We start from the raw sequence: 26,826 nt of genomic DNA, 5'->3' as shown, positions 1-26,826 counted from the left end.
TTTATCTTGCCTTTCTTTTCTTCTTCTATTTCACTGTACTCTTCCTCTTCCTCTTCTTCTTCCTCTGGGTTGGCCATCTGTTGTTTCTTTGGTGCCCTTTCCTTCTCTTCTTTCTTGTTTCTATTGTCTTCTGTGGTCTCTTCTTGCTGCAGGTGTTCTGCAGCTGTCGCTGCCGGCTGTGGAGATCGACTCCCCAGCTGGTCCCCCCTCCCGTCGGTGTGTTTTTTTTCATTCGCATCGCGCATGCGCGGTTGCGCACTTTTACTCGGCTCAGCGAGCCATTTTTGTAGTCCATTATTTACCGACCTGAGGGAGCGGGTTTCTCTCTCCGCAGCGGGCCTCTTCGGACAGGTAAGGCCTTCACCTTTTTCCTCCTTTGTCTTCTCTTCCTCTCTTCTTACCGTTGCTTTCGATTTTTCTTTTTTTGTCACCATCTTCTTTCCACCTTTATACTCACTTTTCTGTAACTTTTATTTCTGTGCCTTTGTGTTTTCCTTTGTTTTTCCCGACTTTTCTGGAGAGGGCTGGAGTTCTCCGTCCGGCCACTACTCCATCACGTGACTCCTTCCTATCTGCTATTTTCCAGCTACTCCAGATCCCTCTGCAAGCTTTGAAAACCATCTTCGCTGTCCACAATGCCCCTAATCTTAGTGTCATGTGCAAACCTGCTGATCCAATTGACAACATTATCATCCAGATCATTGATGACAAACAACAATGGTTCCAGCACTGAATCCTGAGGCACAGGACTCCAGTCTGAGAAGGAATCATTCACCACTATTCTCAGGCTTCTCCCATCCAGCCATTGTCGAATCCAGTTCACTACTTCACCATGAATACCTAGTGTCTGAACCTTCCCGACTAACGTCCCATTCAGAACCTTATCAAAGGCCATACTAAAGTCCACGTAAACAATACCTACAGCCTTTTCTTCGTCAACTTTCCTGGTAACCTCCTGAAAAAAAACTCCTCAAGATTGGTTAAACATGACCTATCATTGCCAAAGCCATATTGACTATTCCTAATCAGTTTTAGGCTATCCAAATAATTGTATTGTGGCGGTGTGAGCAGTGGAAGAAACATAGCCATCACGTTGAGGGTCGTTAAAGATTCTTTTTATTCCAATTCAGCACGTCCCTTTAAGGGCAGCATGAGCTCAGTCACCTGGTGCATTGTGACATCATAATCGCTGCCCAGGATGCACCCTGGAAGGGATGCTGGAGTCAGAGAGAAACCTCTGACGACGCCATTTCCCCATGGCTGCCCCGCCACATGGCGATACAAGTGGGGCCGGTTCGCCATGAGGATGTGCGCTGCTACACAAGCCCCTCCAAAACTGGCTATGCATCCTGTCGCTTTGGCGGCTGGTCCCGGCACTTGGGCGCAGCCGTCTGCACCGGCTGTGATAAGTACAGATGGGATGCCCCTCTGTCGCTAGTGATATGCGCTGGGACTCCGAAACGAGCGATCCATTGGCTGACCAGAGTCCTGGTGCACGTCTCTGCGCAGGCCTCCTTAATTGGGATGGACTCCGGCCACCTTGTGGCCCGATCCACCACCGTGAGGAGGTAACGAGCCTCCTTGGACACCAGCAGGGGCCCGATGACATCAACGTGGATGTGTTGGAATCTGCGAACCACTGGGTCGAAGTTCTGGATGGGGGCTCATGTGTTTCGCTGGACCTTGGAGGCCTGGCACCTGGTACAGTTCCTGGCCAGTTCCTCTACCTCCTTCTTCAGCCCATGCCACACAAACCGCTCCGCGACCAACCGCACGGTTGTCATGGATCAGACTGAAGATATTCGCCCTCCTGTGTGGTGAGACCACCGGGCGCGGCGTGCCTGTTGCGACGTCGCAGAACAATGTGTCTGGGCTGCTGGACACCCAGGCATCCTTGAGTCTGAGGCCTGAGATGGCGGTCCGCAAGGCCTGCGCCTTCGCATCGTTCTTCTGTGCCTGAGCAAATTGCTCGTAATTCAGGCCGGGCACGAGACTGTTGATAGCTGGACGGGAGAGTGTATCCGCCACTACATTGTCCCTGCCGGCCCTGTGTCAGATGTCAATCGTGAACTCAGACACATACGAGAGATGACGCTGCTGTCTGGTGGACCACAGATCCTTGGCCATCTCCAGTGGTTGAGTGAGGGGCTTGTGATCCGGAAAGGCTGTGAACGGCCTGCCCTCGAGAAAGTAGTGGAAATGGCGGATGGCTAAATAGAGCACCAGGAACTCCCGGTTGAAGGCACTGTATATGAGCTCCGGCGGGCGCAGCTGCTTGCTGAAAAAGGCCAGTGGGTGCCATTGTCCATCGAGCCACTGTTCCAGAACTGCTGTAGCTGAGGCGTCCATGGAGAGCGCTGTCTGCGCCTCTGACCGCGGGTGAACCAGCAGCGTGGCACTGGCTAGAGCATCCTTTGTCATGATGAAAGCCCTATCCACCTTCTCTGACCACGATAAAGTCTTTTCTTTGGTGGCCATGAGCGCAAACAATGGGCACATGGTGTGCGTGGCTCCGGGGATGAAACGATGGTAAAAATTCACCATCCCTGTGAACTCTTGGAGGCCTTTCAGGGTGGAGAGTTTGGGGAATCGTTGAACAGCCGCTGTCTTCTCCGGTGCCGGCGCAACCCCAACCGCCGAAATGGTGTGCCCCAGGAACTGGAGGGACTCCTTGCCGAACTAGCATTTGGTTGCATTGACCGTGAGGCCAAAGTCCGCCAGCCGGGCAAAGAGTGTGCGGAGGCGGGCTTTGTGTTCGTCGTGGTTGCGACTGGCAATGAGAATATCATCCAGGTAAATGAACACAAAGTCCAGGTGTTTTTCAACAGCATCCATGAGGCGTTGGAATGTTTGGGCCGTGTTCTTTAGACCAAAGGGCATATGCAGGAACTCGAAGAGACCGAAAGGGCTGATAATGGCGTCTTACCCACGTTGTCTGGATCCAACGGGATCTGATGGTATCCCTGCATGAGGTTCACTTTAGAGAAAATCCGTGCACCGTGGAGGTTGGCGGAGACGTCCTGTATGTGGGGCACCAGGTATCTGTCGGGGGTGGTTGCGTTTTTCAACCGATGGTAGTCCCCATACAGTCTCCAGCCCCCGATTGATTTTGGGACCTTATGGAGCGGCGATGCCCAGGCACTGTCCAAGCGCTAGACAATTCCCAGTTCCTGGAGCTTGGAGAATTTTTCCTTTGCCTGCCGGAGCTTCTCAGGTGGTAGCCGTCTGGGTCTCGTGTGCAGCGGGGTGCCCTGTGTGGCGATGTGGTGGAAGACTCCCATCCTGGGCCAGGATGGTGTTGAAACGTGGCTCTATGATGGCGGGGAATTCGTGGAGGATCTCGTCGAACTCATCCTTGGTGGCGACTACAGCGGTGATTTTGGGCATGCAGGCTTCTGCTGTGTCCAGTCGAATGGAATGGAATGTTTGGGCATTGACCAGCCTTTTGTCCTTCATGTTAACCAGTCGTGAGCTCTGAGGTACTCGGCCCCTAACAGTGCGGTGCCCACGGAGGCTAGGATGAACCTCCAGTGGAACCTCTCCTTCCCAATCTGGATCCTGTGCCCTGCGGATGCCGTAAGTCGTGATGGGGGAGCCATTGGCCGCCAGAAGGGTTGGACCTCGAGACCAGGTGCAAGTCTCTAATGCTGTGGGGTGGGGGGGGGGGGAAGGACAGTGAGCTCAGCCCCTATGTCCACCAGGAATCGGCGGCTGGTGGATCTGCCTGTCACATGAAAGAGGCTGTTAGTGTGGCCAGCCATCACAGTCATCAACGGCGGCTGGTCTGGTCATTTCCCTGAAACCCACATGACTGGCGGCACTTACGGGCTTGTGCTCCCCAGCACTGGTGGTAGAAACACCAGGTCGACTGGCCCTCCTCTGGCTTGGTCTTGGGAGCAGCTTGCAGTTGGCTGGCTCCTGGTCATACCAACTGGTTGAGGGCTTCCTCGTTCTCCCTCTTAGTGTACCAGAGGGCATCCGCATGGGCCGCTGCTCTCCTCGGGTTCGAGAAGTCTTCATCTGCTGGATGTCCTCTGGCATCTGTTCCAGGATTATCTGGTAGAAGAGAAAACAAGGTTGTGGTCTTCCGCCAGGGCCAGCATTTCTTCCATCAGCGCCGACTGACTACGGTCCCCAAGCCCATCTAGGTGAAGGAGCCTGGAAGCCCGTTGCTGGGGAGTTAGCCTGAAAGTTCCAAGCAGTGTACTATGGGTGTATTTGCCCGTAGTCAGGGGGTGGTGGATATTGTCGACCACCCTCACTGCCATATCTTGGTCCAGAGCGCTCATGACATGATAGAACATCGTGGCATCTGAGGAGATGTTGCAGAATTGAAATTGTGCTTCCGCCTACCCAAACCACGTTCTCAGTCGGTGGGTTCTCCAAAAGGGGGGGAAGCTTGATGGAGACAGCGTTAACCTCTGCTGAATCCATGGTGTTTTGAGTCCAGAAAAAAGTCTGGGCTCGTCGGAGTCTCCATTGTGGCGGTGTGAGCAGTAGAAGAACACAGCCACCACGTAGAGGGTCATTAACGATTGTTTTTATTCCAATTCAGCCCGCCCCTATAAGGGCAGCATGAGCTCAGTCACCTGGTGCATTGTGACATCATAATCACTGTCCAGGGTCCGCGCTGGAAGGGATGCTGGAGTCAGAGAGAAACCTCTGATGACGCCATTTCCCCATGGCTGCCCCACCGAGTGGCGACACAAGAAGGGCCGGTTTGCCATGAGTATATCCCTTCTTTTAGATCACCTTCTAATAATATAGCTACTATTGATATCAGGCTCATCAGCCTATAATTTTCAGGGTTATTTTGAAGATTTTTTGAAACAACGGTACAACATGAACTACCCTCCAATCCTCTGGAACCACACCCGTGACTAAGGACATTTTAAATATTACTGCCAGAGCCCCTGCAAGGTCTAAGGGAATATCTTGTCAGGCCCTGGGGATTTATCCACCCTTATTTGCTTTAAGACAGCAAGCACTTCTTCCTCTTTAATCTGTTTAGTTTGCATGACCTCACTGCTTGTTTTCCCTCATTTCCTAGGACTCTGTGCCAGTTTCCTGATGAAAATAAATCTCCCCAATCTCTTTTGACTCCATACAAAGCCAACCTCCCACATCTTCAAGGGGACCAATTTTGTCCCTTACTATCAATTTGCTCTTAGGATTTTCCTTCACACAAATTGTCTGGCAAAGCAACCTTATGTCTTCTTTCAGCCTCCCTGATTTCTTTCTTGAGGTTTTTCTTGCATTTTTTTATACTCCTCAAGTACCTCATTTGCTCCATATTGCCTATACTCTCTATACACCTCTCTTTTGCTTTCGAACCCGATCCCCAATATCCCTTGAAAAACAAGGTCCCAAAGCTTGCCAATTTGTCTTTAATCCTGACAGGAACATACAAACTCTGTAATGTCAAAATGGCATCTTTGAATGCCATTACCTCCCACATCCTTGCTGGAAAACATGCACACATTCTAGATACTTTCTCATTTCCTCAAATTAGCCTTTCTCTAATTTAGAATCTCAACATGAAGCCCAGACCTATCCGTCTTAGCCACAGGAAGATACTTCGTGCCAGCGACCTGATTGCTGTGGCTTGTCTCTGGAAGGTTGTACCTCAGTACAGTATCAGTATACCAACAGTATCCAAAATGTTATACTTGCTATTGAGGGGAACAACCACAGGGGTGCCCTGAACTGCCTGCCTGTTCCCTTTCCCTCTCCTGTCACCCGTCTACCCTTCACCTGCCTCCTAGGTGTAATAGTGTCCTTGTAACTGATGTCTTATCACCCATTCTGCCTCCCGAATGATCAGCAGTTCATCCAACTTCAGCTTCAATTCCTTAACTCGGCGTGTCAAGAGCTGCAACTGGATGCATTTCTCTCTGACGGAGTCTCTCCATGACCTTTGATTCCCTTGCTAACCAAGAACTTATCAATCTCTGTCTTAAATATGCCCAATGACTTGGCCTCTACAACCACCTGTGGTAACAAATTCAACAGAGTAGGGCATTCTCTGGATGAAGAACTTTCTCAGCATCTCTGATCTAAGGGGACACTCTTCAATCTTGAAGTTGTGCTCTCTTGTCCTAGACTCTCCCACCATGGGAAACAACCTTTCTACATCCATTCTCTTCATGTCTCTCAACATTCAAAATGTTTCAATGAGATCCTCCCTCATTCTCCTAAATTCCAAGGAATACAGACCAAGAACTTTCAAATACTCCTCATAAGATAACCCTTTCATTCCTGGAAACATCCTAGTGAACCTCTTTTGAATCTGTGCCATGTCAGCACATCCATTCTTAAATGAGGAGCCTAAAACTGCTCACAATACCCCACGGGAGGTCTCACCAATGCCTTATAAAATCCAAACATCAAATCCCTACTCTTATATTCTATACCTCTTGAAATTAATACCAGCATTCCATTTGCTTTCTTTCTTTAGCACCATTTCATCATGCAAGTTTACCTTTAGGGTATCCTGCACGAGCACTCCCAGGTCTCTTTGCATCTGGATACTTTCAAGTCTCTCTCCATGTTAAAGAAAAGTCTGTTTTTTTTTTAACCAAAGGGCATGACTGTACTCTTTCTGACATATTTCATTTGCCACTTCTCTATCCATGCTTCTACAGTCCTTCTACAGTCCTTTGTCATGACCATCTTGCTGTGTACAACTTGCTGGATTGCATCCTGCATGGAAACTTAAGGTGGGAATCTCACAATACTGGAGGTGGGGGGCGGGGGGCAAAGTAGTTAGGTCTGAGATGAGGAAGTCACTTTGCCCAAAGTTAGGGGAACCTGCATCCATTATTTTGATGAACCGTGGAGTAGAACTGATTGGCCTATTTTGCTGCTATTCCTTACGTTCTTAAAGTATTCCAAATTACCCATAATTTCTAATGTACAAGATGTATAACACAGTTAAGCACTCACTGGAGTACTATAAAACTATCACAACAAAATGTGTGCTATCACAGATGACCAAATAGACCTCATCACAAAATAATTAAATACTTTGGGTGTGGAGTCACCACTGTACCGTCGGCAATCACGACAGCCAATCTGCACACAGCAAGTCCCACTAACAGCAATGAGATAATGAGAACAGATAATCTGTTTTAGTGAGTGGTCTGGTTGAAAGATAACTCTCGACTTGAAACCTGCTCATTTATTTTGGGACTTTTTTTTCTCTATGCATCAAAATTGTAACAAAAAACTAGTTTTCCATTGAGGCAATATGAAGAACTAAATTGAACGTACAAATTTCTATGTTAAGGTGAACGCAAATCCTTCAACGTCAAAGTGAAAAAGTGAAACTCAGTTTCGGAGACAAAAGGCGATAAATAGGAGACAACAATGTTGACTGAATTCTCCAGACTTGCAGGGCGGGGGAGGGGGGGGGGGGTGGTTGAAGAAAGAGAAACCAAGGTCTCTCATGTTTCACGTTGCTCAATGAGTGAAGTCTTGGATCAAAAAAAAATGAGATGGATTATCAGGTTATTTAAGTAAGACGCGCCTTGTTTATTACATGGGTTCCCTTATCTTTCCCCAAATAACCGGTGCATTTCATGCTGTTCCTTGGTGTGGTCGTTAAAGAACCCGAGGAGGACTATTTCGGGGTGGCGAAGCTCAGTGAGCCACTGTGCGCATCCAGCCCGCGGGCGAGTTTGAAGTTGTTTTCCCCCCCGAGCTGTTTTGTGGTGACTGATGTGAAGTTCTGCACTGGGGGCGAGCTGTTCTTCGGAAGTGAAACACCGGGAGTTCCCATTCTTTCCTGGGCTCCAGTGCAGCGGATTAACGCCACCTCGGAGTTGGAAGCGCGCACAATGGCCAAGCGGCGCCTTTCATTCATTGTCCTGGACGCACTGCGGGTATCTGTCCCACTGTTCCCGCTGACATGCCGCCAATAAATAAAACACCACAATACCAGCATCTATTTACTATTTCCAAAGAAAGGTCTTTGGTCCTCGTGGAAGTAGATCCTTAGGCAGGTTTAACATGGGGGGGGGGGGGGGTTCAGCTCAATAAAATAATCACCAAAAGATCTTGTAGGTCGCTGGGGGTGGAGGGATGAACACTTGAAATGTTAGATCACAAATGTATCATTCCTTTCTGCACAGGCGTTGTGTTTATAATCAACTGCCCACGTTAATCGCCACTCTGAAAAAGGTGGGGGGGGGGGGGGGGTGACAAATTGCTGGGTTTCTGCCCAAAGACGAGCGAGAGGAGTCACTCAATTGGCACCTTTCAAATGTGGCGAATTTATTGAACCTGTCTGTACGCAGGAGCCCAGAACCCCAAGCCACAAAACGTTGCCTCTATTGTTGAGTAGAATGTCAATCACGATGCAGTCCAGGCCATCAAGTTCATTTACACCTCCCACCCTAGCGCCAATAAGCTGGGCTCCACTTAACACATTGACCCAATCAGGTGGCTCAGCCAAGCCTCCCAGGTCAATGAGCTGAAGGTGGTGGTGGTGGGTTGACCACTGCAATGATGGGCCTGCCTAGACTGCTCGTGTGAGCGTGTTGGGGAAGGATGTCTGGACAATCAATGAGTCCTGGGCAAGGAGCCAACGTGAACGGGGCAGCCCATTCTCCGGACAGACCTGCCCTGTTGCCTTTCCCCACTGGGGTTTTGCAAGACGTGAGTGGCCAGTTCTACAAGCCTGGCTACAATGGTATCTCGCCTCAGTATCTGTTTCCATTCGCACCTCGGAAAAGCGAGCACGGCCACTGCGAGCCTCCAGCGGGCGAGCCCGCGGCAGTGTCGCACCCCGGTTACTGGTACCAGCTGCCTCCCGCCGAGCCGCCGGGACCAGTCCATTGGCCGCAAAGCCAGCACCCTCCGCAGTTGGCCGCCACCTCCGCCTTGCTCAGCCGCTCCGAGATCAAGACGGAGAAGGAAAGCGACGTCGGCTTCCCCCAAGAGGCGAGGTACAACACGCCGGCACCTTCCTACGGCCACCGGTGGAGCAGCGTCGGCTTCTGGCAGCCTGTCCCGGGGGCCGCCGCTGCCGCCAACCCGCCCGGTGGCTCTGGCCACTCGTACCCGGGCTTCGGCAGCTTTCCGTCCACTCCGCAGATGTACCCCAGTCCTCCGCAGCAGAGCGACAGTAGCCAGCCTGCCCCGTCCAACACGGGGTCTACCGGTACAACCAGTGAGGAAGGACAGTCCAGCGACAGCGAGGAGGTAGCTCGGAGTAACCCTCTCCCCTTCTTTAACTCCACTCTTTGCTTGGGGTCTTGTTCCTTCGGCCAACAGTAGGTGGTTTTGGTGGGGGAATGTATTCAGGATTGACCTGGTTGCGTGAAGAACACGTGAGATTTTCCTCCTCTGTGACCCTTGCATGTTGGGGGTGTGCGGAATACGAGCCGCCTTTCCACTGAAAGAGTGGCGAATCCTGGAGCTGCAGAGAAGTGGGGAGATTGGAAATGCATTCAAAACTGGTGTGGATTTCTGGACATTGAAGGGAAGGTCCAAGAAAATGGTGTTGAGTTGTATCAACCATGACCTTTATAAAATGGCCGAATAGTCAGAAGGACTGAATGGACCACTGTACCTATTGTTTCCACTGTAACATTGTTTAAAAACTTAGTGCTCTCAGTTTCTGTGCATTTCATTTGTGGACATTATGGTGTGTGGTATTTTTGGTTGCATTGGGCAGTGCAATCAATGTTGATGGCACATTATGTGGGTCCTATTAAATGTTTAAAATGAATTTTGAGCTATTTGGTGACCTAAAGACACTTTTATTTCAGATAATGAGGCATTTTGGTTTTGTACCTGGGCTGTCTAACTTGCAAATTCTAATTAAAAAAAAAAAATTGGTTTGCTCCATTCAGTCAAAGGATTACTGAGAATGCATGGGTCGGGCAGCATTTGTGAGGAGGGAGGGGGAAACGGTTGAGACATTGTCTCTCCATTAGTCATGTTCAAGATTTTCTGAGTTTGAGATTTCCAGCATCTGCTGTATTTTCGCTTTCACCACCTTTTCCCCCTTTTGTGTTCGAAGGAATATCCCACCAAAGAGAAAATGGAACAGTTTGCCAAAGAGCTGAAATGCAAGAGGATTACACTTGGCTTCACTCAGGCTGATGTTGGATTGGCTTTGGGTAACCTCTATGGTAGGTGAATAGGCCATTGTCAAAATGTGTCTCTTGTTCTATAAGTGTACTGTGCATTATCAATAAAGTTTGCATGGAGCAATTGTTGAGCTATTTTCCCAAGTAAAAGTTTTGTTTAGTCTTCCATGCTTTAATTTAGGATAGTGATTAGTTGGAGTTGGGGGTCACGTGTATTCCATAAATCTAAAGACTTTAAGATGGATGAAGCTGGAGCGACAATTCAACTCGGTGAATTCTGAAGATTTATTTCAGGAAAATATTAGTTTGATCAGTTAACTCCCTTTGAATACAGATATTTCTGCAGTGTTGTAAACATCAAGGTTTTTGGTTTGTTTGCCATGTATCTGTAGTCTTTCTTGATTCACTTCATTCCAGGGTTCATTACTGCTAAAGGGCTGCTCCAGGCCCCTCGCATGGGGCTGCTCCAGGCCCCTCGCATGGGGCTGCTCCAGGCCCCTCGCATGGGGCTGCTCCAGGCCCCTCGCATGGGGCTGCTCCAGGCCCCTCGCATGGGGCTGCTCCAGGCCCCTCGCATGGGGCTGCTCCAGGCCCCTCGCATGGGGCTGCTCCAGGCCCCTCGCATGGGGCTGCTCCAGGCCCCTCGCATGGGGCTGCTCCAGGCCCCTCGCATGGGGCTGCTCCAGGCCCCTCGCATGGGGCTGCTCCAGGCCCCTCGCATGGGGCTGCTCCAGGCCCCTCGCATGGGGCTGCTCCAGGCCCCTCGCATGGGGCTGCTCCAGGCCCCTCGCATGGGGCTGCTCCAGGCCCCTCGCATGGGGCTGCTCCAGGCCCCTCGCATGGGGCTGCTCCAGGCCCCTCGCATGGGGCTGCTCCAGGCCCCTCGCATGGGGCTGCTCCAGGCCCCTCGCATGGGGCTGCTCCAGGCCCCTCGCATGGGGCTGCTCCAGGCCCCTCGCATGGGGCTGCTCCAGGCCCCTCGCATGGGGCTGCTCCAGGCCCCTCGCATGGGGCTGCTCCAGGCCCCTCGCATGGGGCTGCTCCAGGCCCCTCGCATGGGGCTGCTCCAGGCCCCTCGCATGGGGCTGCTCCAGGCCCCTCGCATGGGGCTGCTCCAGGCCCCTCGCATGGGGCTGCTCCAGGCCCCTCGCATGGGGCTGCTCCAGGCCCCTCGCATGGGGCTGCTCCAGGCCCCTCGCATGGGGCTGCTCCAGGCCCCTCGCATGGGGCTGCTCCAGGCCCCTCGCATGGGGCTGCTCCAGGCCCCTCGCATGGGGCTGCTCCAGGCCCCTCGCATGGGGCTGCTCCAGGCCCCTCGCATGGGGCTGCTCCAGGCCCCTCGCATGGGGCTGCTCCAGGCCCCTCGCATGGGGCTGCTCCAGGCCCCTCGCATGGGGCTGCTCCAGGCCCCTCGCATGGGGCTGCTCCAGGCCCCTCGCATGGGGCTGCTCCAGGCCCCTCGCATGGGGCTGCTCCAGGCCCCTCGCATGGGGCTGCTCCAGGCCCCTCGCATGGGGCTGCTCCAGGCCCCTCGCATGGGGCTGCTCCAGGCCCCTCGCATGGGGCTGCTCCAGGCCCCTCGCATGGGGCTGCTCCAGGCCCCTCGCATGGGGCTGCTCCAGGCCCCTCGCATGGGGCTGCTCCAGGCCCCTCGCATGGGGCTGCTCCAGGCCCCTCGCATGGGGCTGCTCCAGGCCCCTCGCATGGGGCTGCTCCAGGCCCCTCGCATGGGGCTGCTCCAGGCCCCTCGCATGGGGCTGCTCCAGGCCCCTCGCATGGGGCTGCTCCAGGCCCCTCGCATGGGGCTGCTCCAGGCCCCTCGCATGGGGCTGCTCCAGGCCCCTCGCATGGGGCTGCTCCAGGCCCCTCGCATGGGGCTGCTCCAGGCCCCTCGCATGGGGCTGCTCCAGGCCCCTCGCATGGGGCTGCTCCAGGCCCCTCGCATGGGGCTGCTCCAGGCCCCTCGCATGGGGCTGCTCCAGGCCCCTCGCATGGGGCTGCTCCAGGCCCCTCGCATGGGGCTGCTCCAGGCCCCTCGCATGGGGCTGCTCCAGGCCCCTCGCATGGGGCTGCTCCAGGCCCCTCGCATGGGGCTGCTCCAGGCCCCTCGCATGGGGCTGCTCCAGGCCCCTCGCATGGGGCTGCTCCAGGCCCCTCGCATGGGGCTGCTCCAGGCCCCTCGCATGGGGCTGCTCCAGGCCCCTCGCATGGGGCTGCTCCAGGCCCCTCGCATGGGGCTGCTCCAGGCCCCTCGCATGGGGCTGCTCCAGGCCCCTCGCATGGGGCTGCTCCAGGCCCCTCGCATGGGGCTGCTCCAGGCCCCTCGCATGGGGCTGCTCCAGGCCCCTCGCATGGGGCTGCTCCAGGCCCCTCGCATGGGGCTGCTCCAGGCCCCTCGCATGGGGCTGCTCCAGGCCCCTCGCATGGGGCTGCTCCAGGCCCCTCGCATTAGTACTGCACCCCTGTTCTATTCCATTTTCAGTCCCATTCTTGTTGCTGTTTCCCAGTGGCTCACTTAATTATCTCCTTGATGTAAATGTCTCCCAGTCTGTATCTTGCACCAACTTCCATGTGTTTTCAAAGTAATTCTGTGAAATTGCTGGTCATGAATTTGTTTGCTCGGCTAAACAGCAATTCCTCCAACCCAAACCCACTTGGTTTCACTAAACTTGCTAACTACCTTTCCACAGAATACCAACCTCCACACTATCCATCTGTTTTCAAAGTCCATCCTTTTTATTCAGACTTGCCATCCAGTGTTCTCTTCCATATCCACAGATAACATAGTACAAAACTCCACTGACTTGTTTGCATTCTGGAGCCAGTCTGGTGGGGACTTCAAGTGTAACTTTGTAGTATCAGAGAGAAGTGATAAACTAAGGGCTCAGGCGCAGAGCATTGGTTTTTATATCTTATTGTTCAATGGATGGATGCTGTGTCCTCAGTTCCTCCAATGTTTTTACTTTTGTAAGATGTTCTGAAGAACATTGATGCCAGAATTGACCTGCAGCTGGCAGTGAATGAACCACGTGAGATAAACTAGTTTGACATTTCCTCGCCAGTCTACTGATGCACGTGTGTCTGATGACCAGAAAACACAGGACAGTCCTTGTAGAGCAGTGGTTCCCAACCTTTTTCCACTCTCATACCACGTTAAGTAATCCCAATGTTATTGGTGTTTTGTGATTAAGGGATTGCTTAAGGTGGTATGTGAGTGGGAAGGGAAGGTTGAGAATCACTGCTCTAGACCCAATTGTTACTGAAATGTTTTAACTATATAACCATTTACGGAGTGGAAACAGGTCATGTTGGCCTTTCGAGTCCGCACCGGTTCACTAGAACAACTCCACTAGCTCAAACCTCCCGCTTAAACTGTGAGTTTCCTAGAACATAGAACGTAGATGATGTAGTTCTTATCTCACACATGGTCAGGTAATTTAAATTTAGACATACAGCATGGGAACAGGTCCTATTGGCCTATGAGCCCAGGCCACCCAATTGCATCAAATTAACCTACAAACCAAGACAATTTGTCACTGGCCCATTTCCTTTGGAGTTATGAAACCGTGCATCTAATGAGTCAATTGGGTACAATGAAAACAATGGTTTTTAACCTTTCTTTCTATTCACATACCACCTTAAGCAATCCCTTACTAATCACAGAGCACCTATGGCATAGGGAATACTTAAAGTGGTATGTGAGTGGAAAGAAAAAGGTTAGGAACCACTGTTGTGGAGGCTTGGCAATGAAGCAGTGTTGGACTATCTGCAGAAGTGTCTATCACACAATCAGTAACCTCGTGGCCATGCACATATCTCCCAGAGGCAGCAGATCCAACTTATTTCCATGGGAAGTGCAGAAGAGTATGTTGGGAGCAGCATCTGGCATCGATGAGAATGTGGTGCCTGCCTCCTAAACAGCATGCTAACAGTAATCTTAACACGGGATCAGATCAAAACCTTGTAGCCCTATCATGGCTGGTCATGAGTGGTGTGGTCAATCAGACAACTCACAGGGGCATCCCATTCCCATCCTTGACAATGGTGGTCCTGGCATGTGAGTGATTTAAAATAAGGCTGAAACACTGTTCTGATTGAACCCTCGTGAGCTGTTTAATTGTCCACACCACTCATGACTAGCCATGATAGGGCTACATGGCTTTGACCTGATCAAGTGTTGATCACCATTTGCATGCTGCTTGGCATCTTCATGAGTGTCAAATACCTGATTATCCATCCACTTCTCTAAACATTCACTTCCTTTATATCGATGCATGTGGTGGATGGAGTGTGCACCATCTACAGAATGCTTTGCCATTCTATGTTGGCTACACTGACAGCACCTCTCCCCATGTCCTCTACTATTTGTAAGGCCAAGGACTCCAGGCCTTGATCACTCCACAGCCTCTACAACAGTTCTAATGTTATGAGCCCAGAGGACCCATAAACCAAGCAGCAATAGACAAATTGTTACTTAAACAAATGTTGCTTTTAATTATCTTTAAACATGAAAACAGAATCACATTTTAGCTTGACTAACCTAACTTAATCCCCTTCTAATTCTATGCGTACGCATATGCAATGTGTGTGTGTGTAAGTTCAGAAAAGTTCTTTGGTTCACAGTCCAATCTCACTTCTCATTCCTTCAAGTTCACTGGTTGCAGGCAATTCTTCTACTGTGCACAGAATGTATAAAGTTCACCAGTAACATTTATAAAGTTTACAAATGGTTGCCACTCAGGAAGGCTTGTAGGTTTTCAGAGAGATTTGTTGTTCGCTGGTGTACTTCCATCAGCCACCTAAGTATCTTGCTGACAAAACTTGCCCCCTTAGGGTTCTCCAGATGATGACCTCTTTCTTTATCTTTCAGGGCATCAGACCCTTTTTGTTTCTCCTATTCCAAGTGAAACATTAGACAGCCAGTTCTCTCCTCTTGCATGAACCACAAGGGCTTTGACCAGGCCAACTTCCAAATGGGGATTCCTGTTCCAGTCCCAGCTGCCTCTGCTGGCTATAACACTAGAATGATCTCTGTTTCTCTCTTGGAGAAAGAATGTTTGACTCTCTCTGCTTGCAAAACCACATGACTCTCCTAGATCAGCAAGCTCTACTCCAGACAGAAGGTGGATCCGACAAGATGTTTCATGTGTTACAAACAACAATCCATTAGTGAAGTCTCTTGAGCACTCTTCAAAGCTCTTGAAAAACCTGTGGAGCCAATATACCTAGCATGAGGAGAACTCTAGTATTTTAGAAATAAGATCGGTTTTAAAGTGTTTGTATATAACCTACTCTAACAAACCTTTTCCAATTTATCTCCTAAAAACACATCTATATTCTGTCACACTAATCTAATTGCACACTGTCCTGATGTAGAAATGTATTATTGGGCTGCCTTTGAAGCAGGGCTGAAATCCTGGCACATTGGGACCACCTTCACCAGGGGAACTGCAGGGTTCAAGTAGATCGCTCACCTACATTGTCTCCATGGCCAATAAATGCTGTGAGGGTGATGCGAGGATTTGACAATATTTTTAAATTGCAACCAAGGGAGAATGATTTTAGTTAATGGACAATGATTTTGGATAATCCACTGAATCAAAAGTTTTCAAAGAAAGCACTTTGAAGCATGGCAGGGACAAGCTTGGTGTAGCCAAAAGAGCTGTGGCTGGATAATTTTGACACATGAACTAGCACAAGGGCCAAATGGCTGCCAGTGCATTTCATTGTAAACCCATGTACAGGCAAATGCTGGTGAGATTATTTGAGGGAGGAATTTTGGCCGAAGTACAGTACAACTCCAAATCTCCCAAATTGGGTTCTCTGAAATCCTCATTTATCCAAAATTTTTTGAGTTAAACTGATCTCACAATTTTGGTTTATATAAAAAAAATTTCACTCGACATGAAATTTGCACAATGATTGTCCTCTTCAGGTAATTCCCTCCCTTACTAGTTCCATTTCTTCTTTACCTATCCCTATTGAATTTTCTCTCCAACTCTCCCTTTCAAACTATTGTCACTGTCTCCCAGCCGCAAGCGGTCGAATGAATCCCTTGTCCTGCCATCATAAAGGAGAATGGCCTTCCGGACAGGAGCGGGACCTCTGACTCGGTTGCATCCCCTTCCCTCCCTCCCTCCTCAGCACAACATAACTCCCCAACACTGACTCCAAACCCTCCCTCTAGCGGGGAGGATTTGGAGTCAAGAGGTCTGATGACTCACTAGTGAGTGTTCCACCAGCCTGGGAAACCTCCCTGGGGATCAGCAGCATTGTGTGCATGTTGGGGATCGGCTGTGGTTGGGAAGTGTCGATCGGTGATTGGCAACATTAAATATTATTTCAATGCTTAAAAAGCCTTCCCTTGTTACTTAAACAAGTGATTTGCTCTTGCTACTGGTTTAAAAAAAAATGACCAGTTCTCTGAATAAATGTTTATTCAACATAGGCCCAGTCCTGACCATTTTGGATAATGGCAGATGTACTGTAGTTCAAAATTCCTTATGAAGACTGCAAAGGGACTTTAAAAAAAAATCAAATACTTTTGTTGAATCTGGGTACTACCTCTGTCCCTCAGAACAGTGGGAAGCATGGTTGGTGGAGCAGTTAGCACAACGCCAGCAATATCCCATGTGTCTATGTGGGTTTTCGCTAAGTTTTCTTTCATCATTTGAAATGTATGAGGGGTGAAGGTCAACTGGGTGTAAATTGGGCGGCATGGACTCGGGGCAAAATGGCCTGTTACCGTGCTGTGTCTAAATTAAAAAAAACTGATGGTCTCCTTTAGCTTATGCACAATTGCGATTCACTGAGATGAGCTGACTATTTGGATGCAGTCTGCTCTTTGAAATTCTTTTTCTGAATTGGTGCCATGGTGGCTCAAATGTGCATCTGAGAAATAGGGGGGAGGGTGGTTTTAATATGGATATGTCTCCCAAATTGTTTTTTTTTTTTGTTGAATAGTTGCATGAATTAATAATATTTTGCATTCATTTGCTCTTCCTCCACCCAGACAAGTTTGGATTAATGTGCTGTTATCTATTTTCTCTGCCTGAGGTGTTATTCTACTGACATTGTACTCATTCTATATTTCAGTGAACCTGCTTATAAGATGAGCCTTCTGCCCATTTACCCTTTAACACCAAAGCTTGGCTCTCTAACTAGCTTAAAGATCCTGGTAGCTATCATAGCATTGAGTTATCCCATAGCATGGAATTGTGGGCCTTCAGCCCACTGAGTCCATGTTGATGATCAAGCATCCACTTCCATTAATATTCCTAGTTCTACTAGTTGACTACACAAGCAGTAATTTAGTGACTATGCTATCAATGTCATGTATGTGGGAGGAAATCAGAGCGTGAGGGCAAATGCTACTCTGAATATGGAAACTTCACAAAGCACCTGAGGTCAAGATTGAACCCTTGTAACAGGAGATGAGGTGGTGACTGTTTAAGCTGCAGTACAACGCTCCTGTTGCTGTTTTGCTTGAACTGTCCCTTGAGCCCATTTTTCATCTTGGTGTTTTCTCCCTCTAACAACTTCTTTGGATTTCTTACCCATTCCCAACCTGTCCTTTGGATTTTCAAACCAAGTCCTCTTCCAAAGAAGTTCAGCTTCGAAAATGTAGACTCAATGGTTCAGTCACATTCTTGCTATCTGGGTTCAAGGACTGTGGTCTCGTCTCAAAGCACCTAATGGGTGGAGAGTCTGTTCTCCGAAGCTAAGCGGGCTCAGGACTGGTCAGTTCTTGGGAGGGGACACTGCATAGGAACACCAGGTGCTATAGGTTTCTGTGAGGGGTGCTGGACAAAGTGGTGACAGTCTGCCTTAAGGCAGACAAAAGTTAAAGAATTAAGTATTTGAGTTGATTCTAGAAGGTGCTGTGTGATGACAAGGTTAAAGGTAAACCATGGGTTTGAATGGAAGATGGATACAATACAGTCATTCTTCCAGTGCTCCTTGATATCAGGATATTGGGTGTTGGTTGGGAGATGAATGATTAATCTGCTGCATTTGGGACTTTGTACACAAGAAGGTAACCAGGCCATTTAAACTTAAGCAAGTATTCAATATGATCATGGCTGATATCTGATGGCTTAACTCCTCTTCTATGACAGTTCCCCATAAATCCTCAATTCCTCTACCTTCAAATAATGATCTTTCTCCACCTTGATCTATCTGCAGGTCTAGCTTCTTGCCCTCAGGGGCAGAGAATTCCAAATGAAACCAATTTGTCTGTCAATGCTTCATGAGTATTTTAATTGGCTGTAAAGCTCTTTGGAAAGATTGTAAATGGAGTGAATGGTATGCAGAAAATTTGGAGGAACTCCATTTACAAGGCTTCAGACAGCAGTTAGTTGTGCAGCAATGCTGATGTAGATTTAACTGATAGTGCATGATGGGGACTTGGTCTCTTTCTATTGAATTTTTTGTCACCTATCTTGTCCTATCGGCTGATGTTGGTCTTGCTCTAATGCCAACTCTTTGAGCATGTGCTAACTCTCCATTGTTGTATTTATTGTCTTGGTCTGTATTGTCCCCATAGCAATACATCTTATTTATTGTTTTTTTAAAAAACAGTTTGGTTGAAAGCAGTTTCCTAAACTAAAGCCTGGTTGATTTCTCCTGGACACCTTTCTAAAATGCTTGCTTATTGTTTGTAACCTACCTATTTTTCCTTCTGAATCCTTGAATTTCTTGGATGCTCAAGTAAACGTTTTTGAGAGAAATGGACATCTGCACATTCAGTCTGTGGCTGCTGTCACATGAATGACTTGCCATAAAGAGTGGAGATCCTGCAACACCAATAGAAAGGTGTACTTGCATGTCAGTTCATATCAACTGTTTCATTATGGATATGTCTACCCTTTACTGGAAGAAGTTGAAAGGGGTATGCATGCAGCAATGAGATTAAACCATTGAATGCCATTGTTATGGATATTGAAGTTTGTGCATGAGATTTATTCTTAGCCAGTGATCATATTAAATGGCTGCTTTTCTCTGATTCTTCCTGGGATTAGCTGGTAAAGATCAGTGCATAAAGTAATGATAATGAGTTTGTCATGTCCATTATACATACATGCACATGGAATTTTTTGCTACAGCTGGACTGATCCTTCATAATGATGGTATCCCTCAAATTAGACAATAAATGCAAAAGTTATAGCGTGAGGCAGGGGGCTGGGGAATAGGCATACTTCAGACAGTCCTTTTGTGGAGTTGGAGCAGTCCATGATTACTGTAACAAGAAGCTCCAGAGCTGATAGAAACTGTTCTGGGTTCTCAGGTGCTTGTCTTCAACATTCGGTACCTGATGGTAGCAATGGTAACCAGGGTGATGGGCAAAGTTGGACTTGGGTAAATGTTTCCTGTTTGTCAATATAATTGAGTCATTAAGAGGCACATCTTTGGCAGGCAGATACTCTGCACAGGGGAGAATGCTGTTCTTGCATTTTACTCCTGTGAGCATTGGAGAAATGTGTATTTCCCCTTTTAGGCACATTTTTTCCAGTGCACTTGAATGAGGTGTGCAAGCAAATGCCCCTTGTTGATTGTTTTAACTTAGTCATTGGAGTAGTTGAAGCTTTGGTTCTCTAGTCAAAGGATAAATTAAATTACCTCATTAAACTTTTAAAATAACTTTTATAGGGCTCAACAGGGAAGATGTTCCTCTAGACTGAGGACACTAGAATGAGGTGGGGGGGGGGGGCTCACCATAGCAACACAAGCAAAAGATGATTTGGAATTGCAGGCATTTCTTCATATAGAGTGGGAACTTAGTGGAATTCTCTGCCACCTGAGATTTGGGGAGGCCTGGATAATTTAACAAGAGACTTGTGGGTGTTGAGGGCCATGGGGTAGTGCGGCACAGAAGGGTTCGGAGGTGGCTGAGACCTTGACTGGGAGTTGAGAGAAAAATAGACTGTGATTGATGGGTAGATGAATAAAATTAAATGATATAGAAAGAAAACAAGATTCAGAAATGATCAATGTGCCTGTTAGTTCTGAAGTGAGGGAAATGGGCCACAGATTTGCTTGTACCAAAAAAAATGAGGGAGTGATCCACATTGTTCAGTACACAATGTGGGAATATAACATTGTGCTCATCACCAACAGAGCTTAGTGGGCAGGAAGCAAAAGAATATGACCCGTGTTTTGGGTGTGAGTTCTTCGTCAAGGTGTGAACATAAAGCAGGCAGGCCTGACATATTGGTTGACTGTTACTTCTTACAGATGCTGCATGTCCTGCTGAGTTTCTTCAGCAATTTTGTCTTGTACCTACAACCACAGCATCTGTGGATTTTTCTGCTTAACGGAAAATAATGGTTTTATAATGGTTTTCAGGCAGAAGGAAGTTAAAAGGGAAGCAGGTAATAATAACAGTACAAGATTAGTTGGTTGGTGGATATGCTGATAATATGCCTCAACTCTCGTTTGAGGAATTAAAAATGAGTATTAATGATTGCAGATTGGGGCTCGATGTTAGTGAAGCAGGTTGTGCCTTGATTCCAATGACCTAGGTTCAATCCTGACCTCTGAGCGAAACAAAAGTCCACATGTTACGAGCCCAGAGGACCCCAAAACCCAGCAGTAATAGATATTGACCAAGACAAATGATTATTTAAAAGTTGCTTTTAATTATCTTTAAACATGAGAACAGAATCACACTTTAACTTATCACTATTGACTAACGTATCCCCCCCCTTCTAATTCTTAAGTGCACGTGTATATAATGTGTGTGTAAGTTCAGAAAAGTTCTTTGATTCACAGTCCAATCTCACTTCTCCAAGTTCACTGGTTGCAGGCAATTCTAGAATTTAACATTTATAAAGTTGTCCAGGCTTTGGTGCTTGAAGGGTAAATGGTTACCGCTCAGGAGGGTTCTTAACAGTCGGTATTCAGAGAGCTTTGTTCAATGGACACCCACAAGTGATTCCTTCTGATCAGCTACTTCAATGTCTTGTCGATGAAACTTGCCCCCTCAGGGTTCTCCAGATGATAACCTCTTTTTCAGGTCACCACAGAGTTCCTTTTTTCCTCATTTCAAGTGAAACATTAGATAGCCAGTCCTCTCCTCTTGTATGAACCACAAGGGCTTTGACCATGCTGAACTAAGCACTCACAACCTGTTTTCCAAATGGGGGTTTCCATAAGCTTGCCAGCTTGTCCTGTTCCAGTCCCAGCTGCTGCTGCTGCTGACTGTAAAACTGTAGAACTGATCTCTCTCTCTCTCTCTCTCTCTCTCTGTGAGAGAAAGCTGTTTTACTCTTTGCTTGCAAAACCACATGTTCCTCCCAGAACAGCAAGTTCGACTCCAGACAGTCTGCGGCTCTGACAAGTTTACCTTTTTGTAAACAACAATCCATTAGTGATGTCTCTTGGGCACTCTCCAAAGCTCTTTCAAAGGCTGGTGCTGACATGTCTAGCATGAGCAGTTTGAAGTGTTTGTATGTGATCTGCCCCACTTTATCTCCCAAAACATATACTCTGACACACACCTGCTGTGATTGTAGTTAAAAAACAAAATTGCTGGAGGAACTTGGCAGGTCTTACAATGTCCATCCGATGTTTTAGGCAAAATATTGGTTGTTCCTTTATATCTTAATCTCATGTGTGCTGCAAGACAGACCCAGAGTTTCTCCAGCACTTGTGTTTTTATCTCAATAGTGACCTGTCTTTGAGCAACTTGTATGGTCTGCCTATGACAATGAGGCTTCTTTCCAAAGCAGGGTGGGGCAACCTTTATCATGCATAGGCTGGATGGTGAGTCACTAGGCCACTTCATTGTCAGGCCTCTGCCTGGAGGCCGGCTACAAGAGCGGATCGAAAACTTAAAACTTGCCTTTCAGACAGCAGCCCTAAAAGCCTACTCCAGCATTGCATTCATGTCGAGAGTCACCTCATAGTGCCCCCTGGATCCAATGGAGGTGGGCGAATGGTGCCCTAGCACCACCCATCATAAATATGTGGCAGAGCAGTGGCCATCTTCCCTACCCATAATTTCCCCCATGCAGCTAGAATTGCTCTGTTTCCCAGAACAGTTCTGCAGAGAAGGCCAAACGTAGCCCAGTGAGGCTGCCACAGCTCGCAATGGCCACCCCCAACTGCCTCCCCTGCCTTGAGGGGGTCATGCAGGGAGAAGGGTGAGTGGGGAGATGGGTCGCCGGCTGACGGCATCATCAGCCTTCCCCTAACCAGTTGATTGCAGCAGTTGTACATTCAGTTCAGGTGGTGGAGCACAGTGTTCTGCTGATTATCCTTCCCTGAGAAAGGTTGGAATCGGAGACTCGAAGCTGTTCACGGTGGATTCAGAGAGGTAAGTTTTTAGACGCAAGGGTGAAGAACCTCCGCCTTTACAGTCGGGTGTTTTTCCTGCTTGAAAGTGCCGAGTGGTTGAAATTGCACTGATGCTACCCTAAATTAAATAAATAAACAGTTTAAATAAATTTATGGGATAAATATGATGATGCATTTCAGATTGGGGAAGGCATCTTCAAATCTGAAAATGCCCCAAACATCATGATTTTGTTGTTTGAAAGCGTTTTGATATTGGGTGACATAGTTGTTGATGCCTATAGGAAGGCATCATCTCAAGGAGTTGTGCTCTCAATCTTAGCACCAGTAGAACAAACTACTTAACAAGATAAATATAAATATTTCAGACAGGAGCTTGGAGTGCTGCAAGCAGTCTTTTAAACTTGGTTGCTTTTAAATAATTCTTCAAATAGTTCAGGAGTTTTAAAAATGATCAGTAACAATTATTTTTGTTGCAAAACTGCAGACATAAATTTGTCGAATACAGCATCTTGAATTTTTCTCAGCAGAAGCAATTGTGTATTTACCTCAACTGCCTTTGTTCTAGATCTCCCGCTTTTATTTCTCTGCACTCTAAGGTGTGTTTTGAACTATGAGTATGTGAGGTAAATCCCATTTCCAAGTGAACAAAATTTGCTTTGTGCTAAATGAGTCTTGCAGCTGGATTCCGATGAAAAAACGTCGCAGCATCGTATACACTGACATCTGGCTTTGTGCCTTTTTGAACATCACGGTGGGGGGGGGGGGGGGCTCAATGGCACTTCAAAAGGTTTGCCTTGATGGTCATCTGGCTCAACATTCTCTGGTGGGTGAGGGGCCTGGGACCAAGAGCAGGATAACTGGCTACTGATGTACAGGTGGTCTCTGGTTCATCTGGGTGAAGTGTGTTCTGGGAGCACCAGGGTGAGTTATTTTTCCAGGGGCAGAAAGTGATTTGGTTGATGATCAAATCCTGGTTATAATGAGGTGGAGAGACTTCAGTGAACATTCTGCGTTAATGCAGTCATTTCGCTGCCTGGTTCAACCCCGAAGGAACAGGTGGCATTTGTATAGCCACAGTTGTTTCCTTTACTGAGGGATGTTTAATCCACATGCACAGTTTAGTGGGGCGACTAGTATATGTTGGAGCAGCTGAGGGTTATAGGACAAATAAATTTGGACTATGGATCAAAGGTCATCAGCTCCTGTTCCAAAGACTTGCTGGTTGGAGGGTTAATTGGCTGGTTAAAAATGGCCTGTAGATGAGTAGCAGGAGAGTTGGGGAGGAGGTGTGGATGGACATAAGCGAAAGGGAAAAAATACAAGTGGGGAATTGAACTGGAGGGGGTGTGGGTGAAACAACCCTTGTCAAAAATAAAGGCAAGTATCCAGAAGCTTCAGAAAGGAGTGAAAATAACTAGATAATATTGGTGGTGTACTTTAACAATGTTAATTTACATTGAGGTGGAATTCGTATGCAGAGTACAGAGATCTTCATGCATTTAAGATCAGTGTTGATAAGTGCATACATAGCAAGTCTAAAATGAGGAAGTGGTATGGACATGCTTTAGGGCATAATCTGGGTGTAGAAGAGGTGGTAATGGAGAATTATGCAAGGGCTGTTAGAATGTGGCTAGATTTCAGGGTTGTGGGAAAGGATGAAAGATGGCAGGAAATGTTTTAACGGGCAAGGCCAGTTTTCTCTGGATGAGATTTAATGAACTTTAAAAAAAAAGTGCAGCATAGTTGGGCTAGTCCAGAAAATCAGGGCACATGGGATTCAAGGTTGGGCTTGGCTCTAGGAGGTAGAGATGGTGATCGAGGATTTTCCTGTCTGCAAGGTAATATCCAGTAGGGTAAAGCTAGGATGGTGCAGAGGGCTATCATGTATATCAGTGGTTTTCAAACTGCCCCCCTAAACTCTCATTCCACCGTAAGCCATATGCCATAAGTGATTAGTAAGGGATTGCTTAAGGTGTTATGTGGGTGGAAAGAAAAAGTTTGAAAACCACTGTTTCAATTGTACTTAATTGACTCGTTATGTGCATGGTTTCTTAACTCCAAAGGAAATGGGCCAATGACAATTTTCTCAAGCAAAATATTTAGCTAACAATTAGGTCTAGAGCAGTGGTTCTCAACCTTCCTTTCCCACTCACATACCACCATAAGCAATTCCTTACTGATCACAGAGCACTTATTGCATAGGGATTGCTTAAGGTGGAATGTGAGTTTAGGGGGCAATTTGAAAACCACTGTGAATGAGTTGGGTGAGAATGTAAATGAACTGATGTGCAAGTTTTCTGTTGAGGTACATTGGACAAGTTGTGGATGGTGAATGTTATTATGATTGAGGTGCAGATCATTTGGAGATGTGGTGGAAGATAAAAATTAAAATGTAAGGCAATGTATTTTGGGTTGTCAAATGCTAACAAAGTATATTAAGTGACAGGACATCGCAAGTTTGGCTTTTAGATTTGGACATACAACACAGTAACAGGCCCACTTGGCCCACAAATCTGTGCCACCCAATTGCACCTAATAAATCTAAACCCCTGGTATTTTTTTAAGGGTGAGTGGAAACCCATGCAGACACAGGAGAACATTCAAACTTCTTGCAGACAGCACCAGATTCGAACCCCAGTCACTAGCGCTGTAACAGCATTTGCTGTCCAGAAACACCTTGTGGCACAAGTCTCCCTGAAAGAAGTAACGCAATTGGCTAGAGTAATGAAGAAGCCATTTGGAATGTCTACCTTTGCCAGTGGAGGTATTCGGCGTGAGTTGGAATGCTTTGTTGCTGCGGTACAAAACATTGGTCAGGCTGCACTGGGAGTATGGTGTGCAGTTCTGGTTGCTGCAGGGCATCTAGGACATGGTAGGAGGGATGCTGCAGTTGTGCCTTATGATGGGCTGGGTTTTATTTTCAACGGAATGTTGGAAGCTGAGGGGCAAGTTATAATTTGCTGATATGTCAACTGCCTTTTACTTATGGATTCTTTGTTATCTGATTTTTTTTTCCCTCCAGCATCTGCAAATTTTTAAAAAAACCTCCTGACAATTTTATATCATTTGGGAAGCCTAGATTGGGGAGGTGATCTTTCCTTGGCTGGGAAGTCTTGAGACTAGATAACACGGGCGGAAGGTGAGAGGGAGAAATTTAAAAAAGATCTTTGGGGGTTGGTGGGAGATTCATTTAGAATATTTGAAAGGTATTTGGATGCATATAGAGCTGTTGGAAGACAGGCAAAAACATTTTCATCTATCTGAAGCTTGAATGTCCTCCAGTGAGGTAGGTGTCATTTTGGCACATCCCAGGCTACCTGGTGTGCTGAGAGAGGCATTGAAGCTCTATGCAGTTAATGCAAAGGCTCTTTGGGGATGGGAAAGGACCACAGTCTAAGGCAGGGGTGTCAAACTCAAATTCACGGAGGGCCAAAATTAAAAACTTGGACTAAGTCGAGGGCCGAACTAAATATTTATTGAAAATTTTCAACAACATCTGCATGTTTTCTCTTCTTTCAACATAAGTAATGTTAAACTTTTTCTTATTAAAATAAGTGTTTAATAATAGTTTTGGATAAACTCTTTCCAGAAGCATTAACAAATGAGAAATAAAATATTCAATAAATAATATTTCTCTATAGAGGATTTGTCAAATGTTGCTAGTATGCTGTCGAATAGTAAAATCTGAGGGCTATTGAGAATGTGGGAGAATAACATGATTCCTGAAACAATCAAATGGGTGACTGATTGTGGGCATGAACTCTAGCAGGGTTATTTGCCATGCCCTTTTTCCATTGGTACAGATATCCTTTGATTTACACACTTTTCAAGTTTTATGCCTAATGAGCTTGTATCCAGGTGCAGGACCATTTTTAACCAGGAATATATTGATCACTGTGACATGAAACTATTGGAAGATCGTTTTATTCTGAGATTAAAGTTCATAATACTCAGGCCTGTGTGCGGGAGGGCGGGGTTTGCGGGCGATCGGGTTGGACAACGACAGTGGGGGGCATCGGCTCTCGCTGCAGGGTGGCATCTCGGCGGATCAGCGGCCCCGTCACCGTGAGTCGCGGATCGGCCTGCGGCAGCGAGGGGGAGTGGGCAATAGTCCTGGCGAGGTCAGGCCCGAGGCCTCCGGTTCCGGGCGCTGGGAAGCGGCCTTGGCTTCCCCTGACACTGGCCAGGCCCCAAAACCAGAGTCCACGGTGAGACCCTGCAACGTAAACAGAGGAGGTGGGGGCGATTAGCAGGCTGACGGCAATGCATTCTGGGATTTGTTGTATTACTGTGCATGCGCTATACTGGCGCAGCGGCCAGCGGGCCACCTCTAATACATTTTTGAAATGATCTTGCAGGCCAAATATAATTATATAGTTTATATAGTCTCACAGGAGACTACAGCAGGAACTTGCTGGGTTGAGCAACATCA

General features: G+C 47.7%; 1 protein-coding gene across 1 annotated transcript in view; it reads left to right on the top strand.

Annotated features, from left to right (window-relative positions):
• Window positions 1–8,505: 8,505 nt before the first annotated feature.
• LOC138761232 (POU domain, class 5, transcription factor 3-like) overlaps window positions 8,506–26,826 on the top strand; it is a 36,046-nt gene continuing 17,725 nt past the window's right edge. Inside the window, exons 1-2 of the mRNA XM_069933023.1 lie at window positions 8,506–9,204; window positions 10,028–10,139. Coding sequence (XP_069789124.1) covers window positions 8,551–9,204; window positions 10,028–10,139 — 766 coding nt within the window. The 5' untranslated portion in view covers window positions 8,506–8,550. The remainder of the gene's footprint in view (window positions 9,205–10,027; window positions 10,140–26,826) is intronic.

Source organism: Narcine bancroftii, chromosome 1, assembly GCF_036971445.1.
Source record: "Narcine bancroftii isolate sNarBan1 chromosome 1, sNarBan1.hap1, whole genome shotgun sequence".
NCBI lineage: Eukaryota > Metazoa > Chordata > Chondrichthyes > Torpediniformes > Narcinidae > Narcine > Narcine bancroftii.
This window is presented reverse-complemented; position numbering and strand designations above follow the sequence as displayed.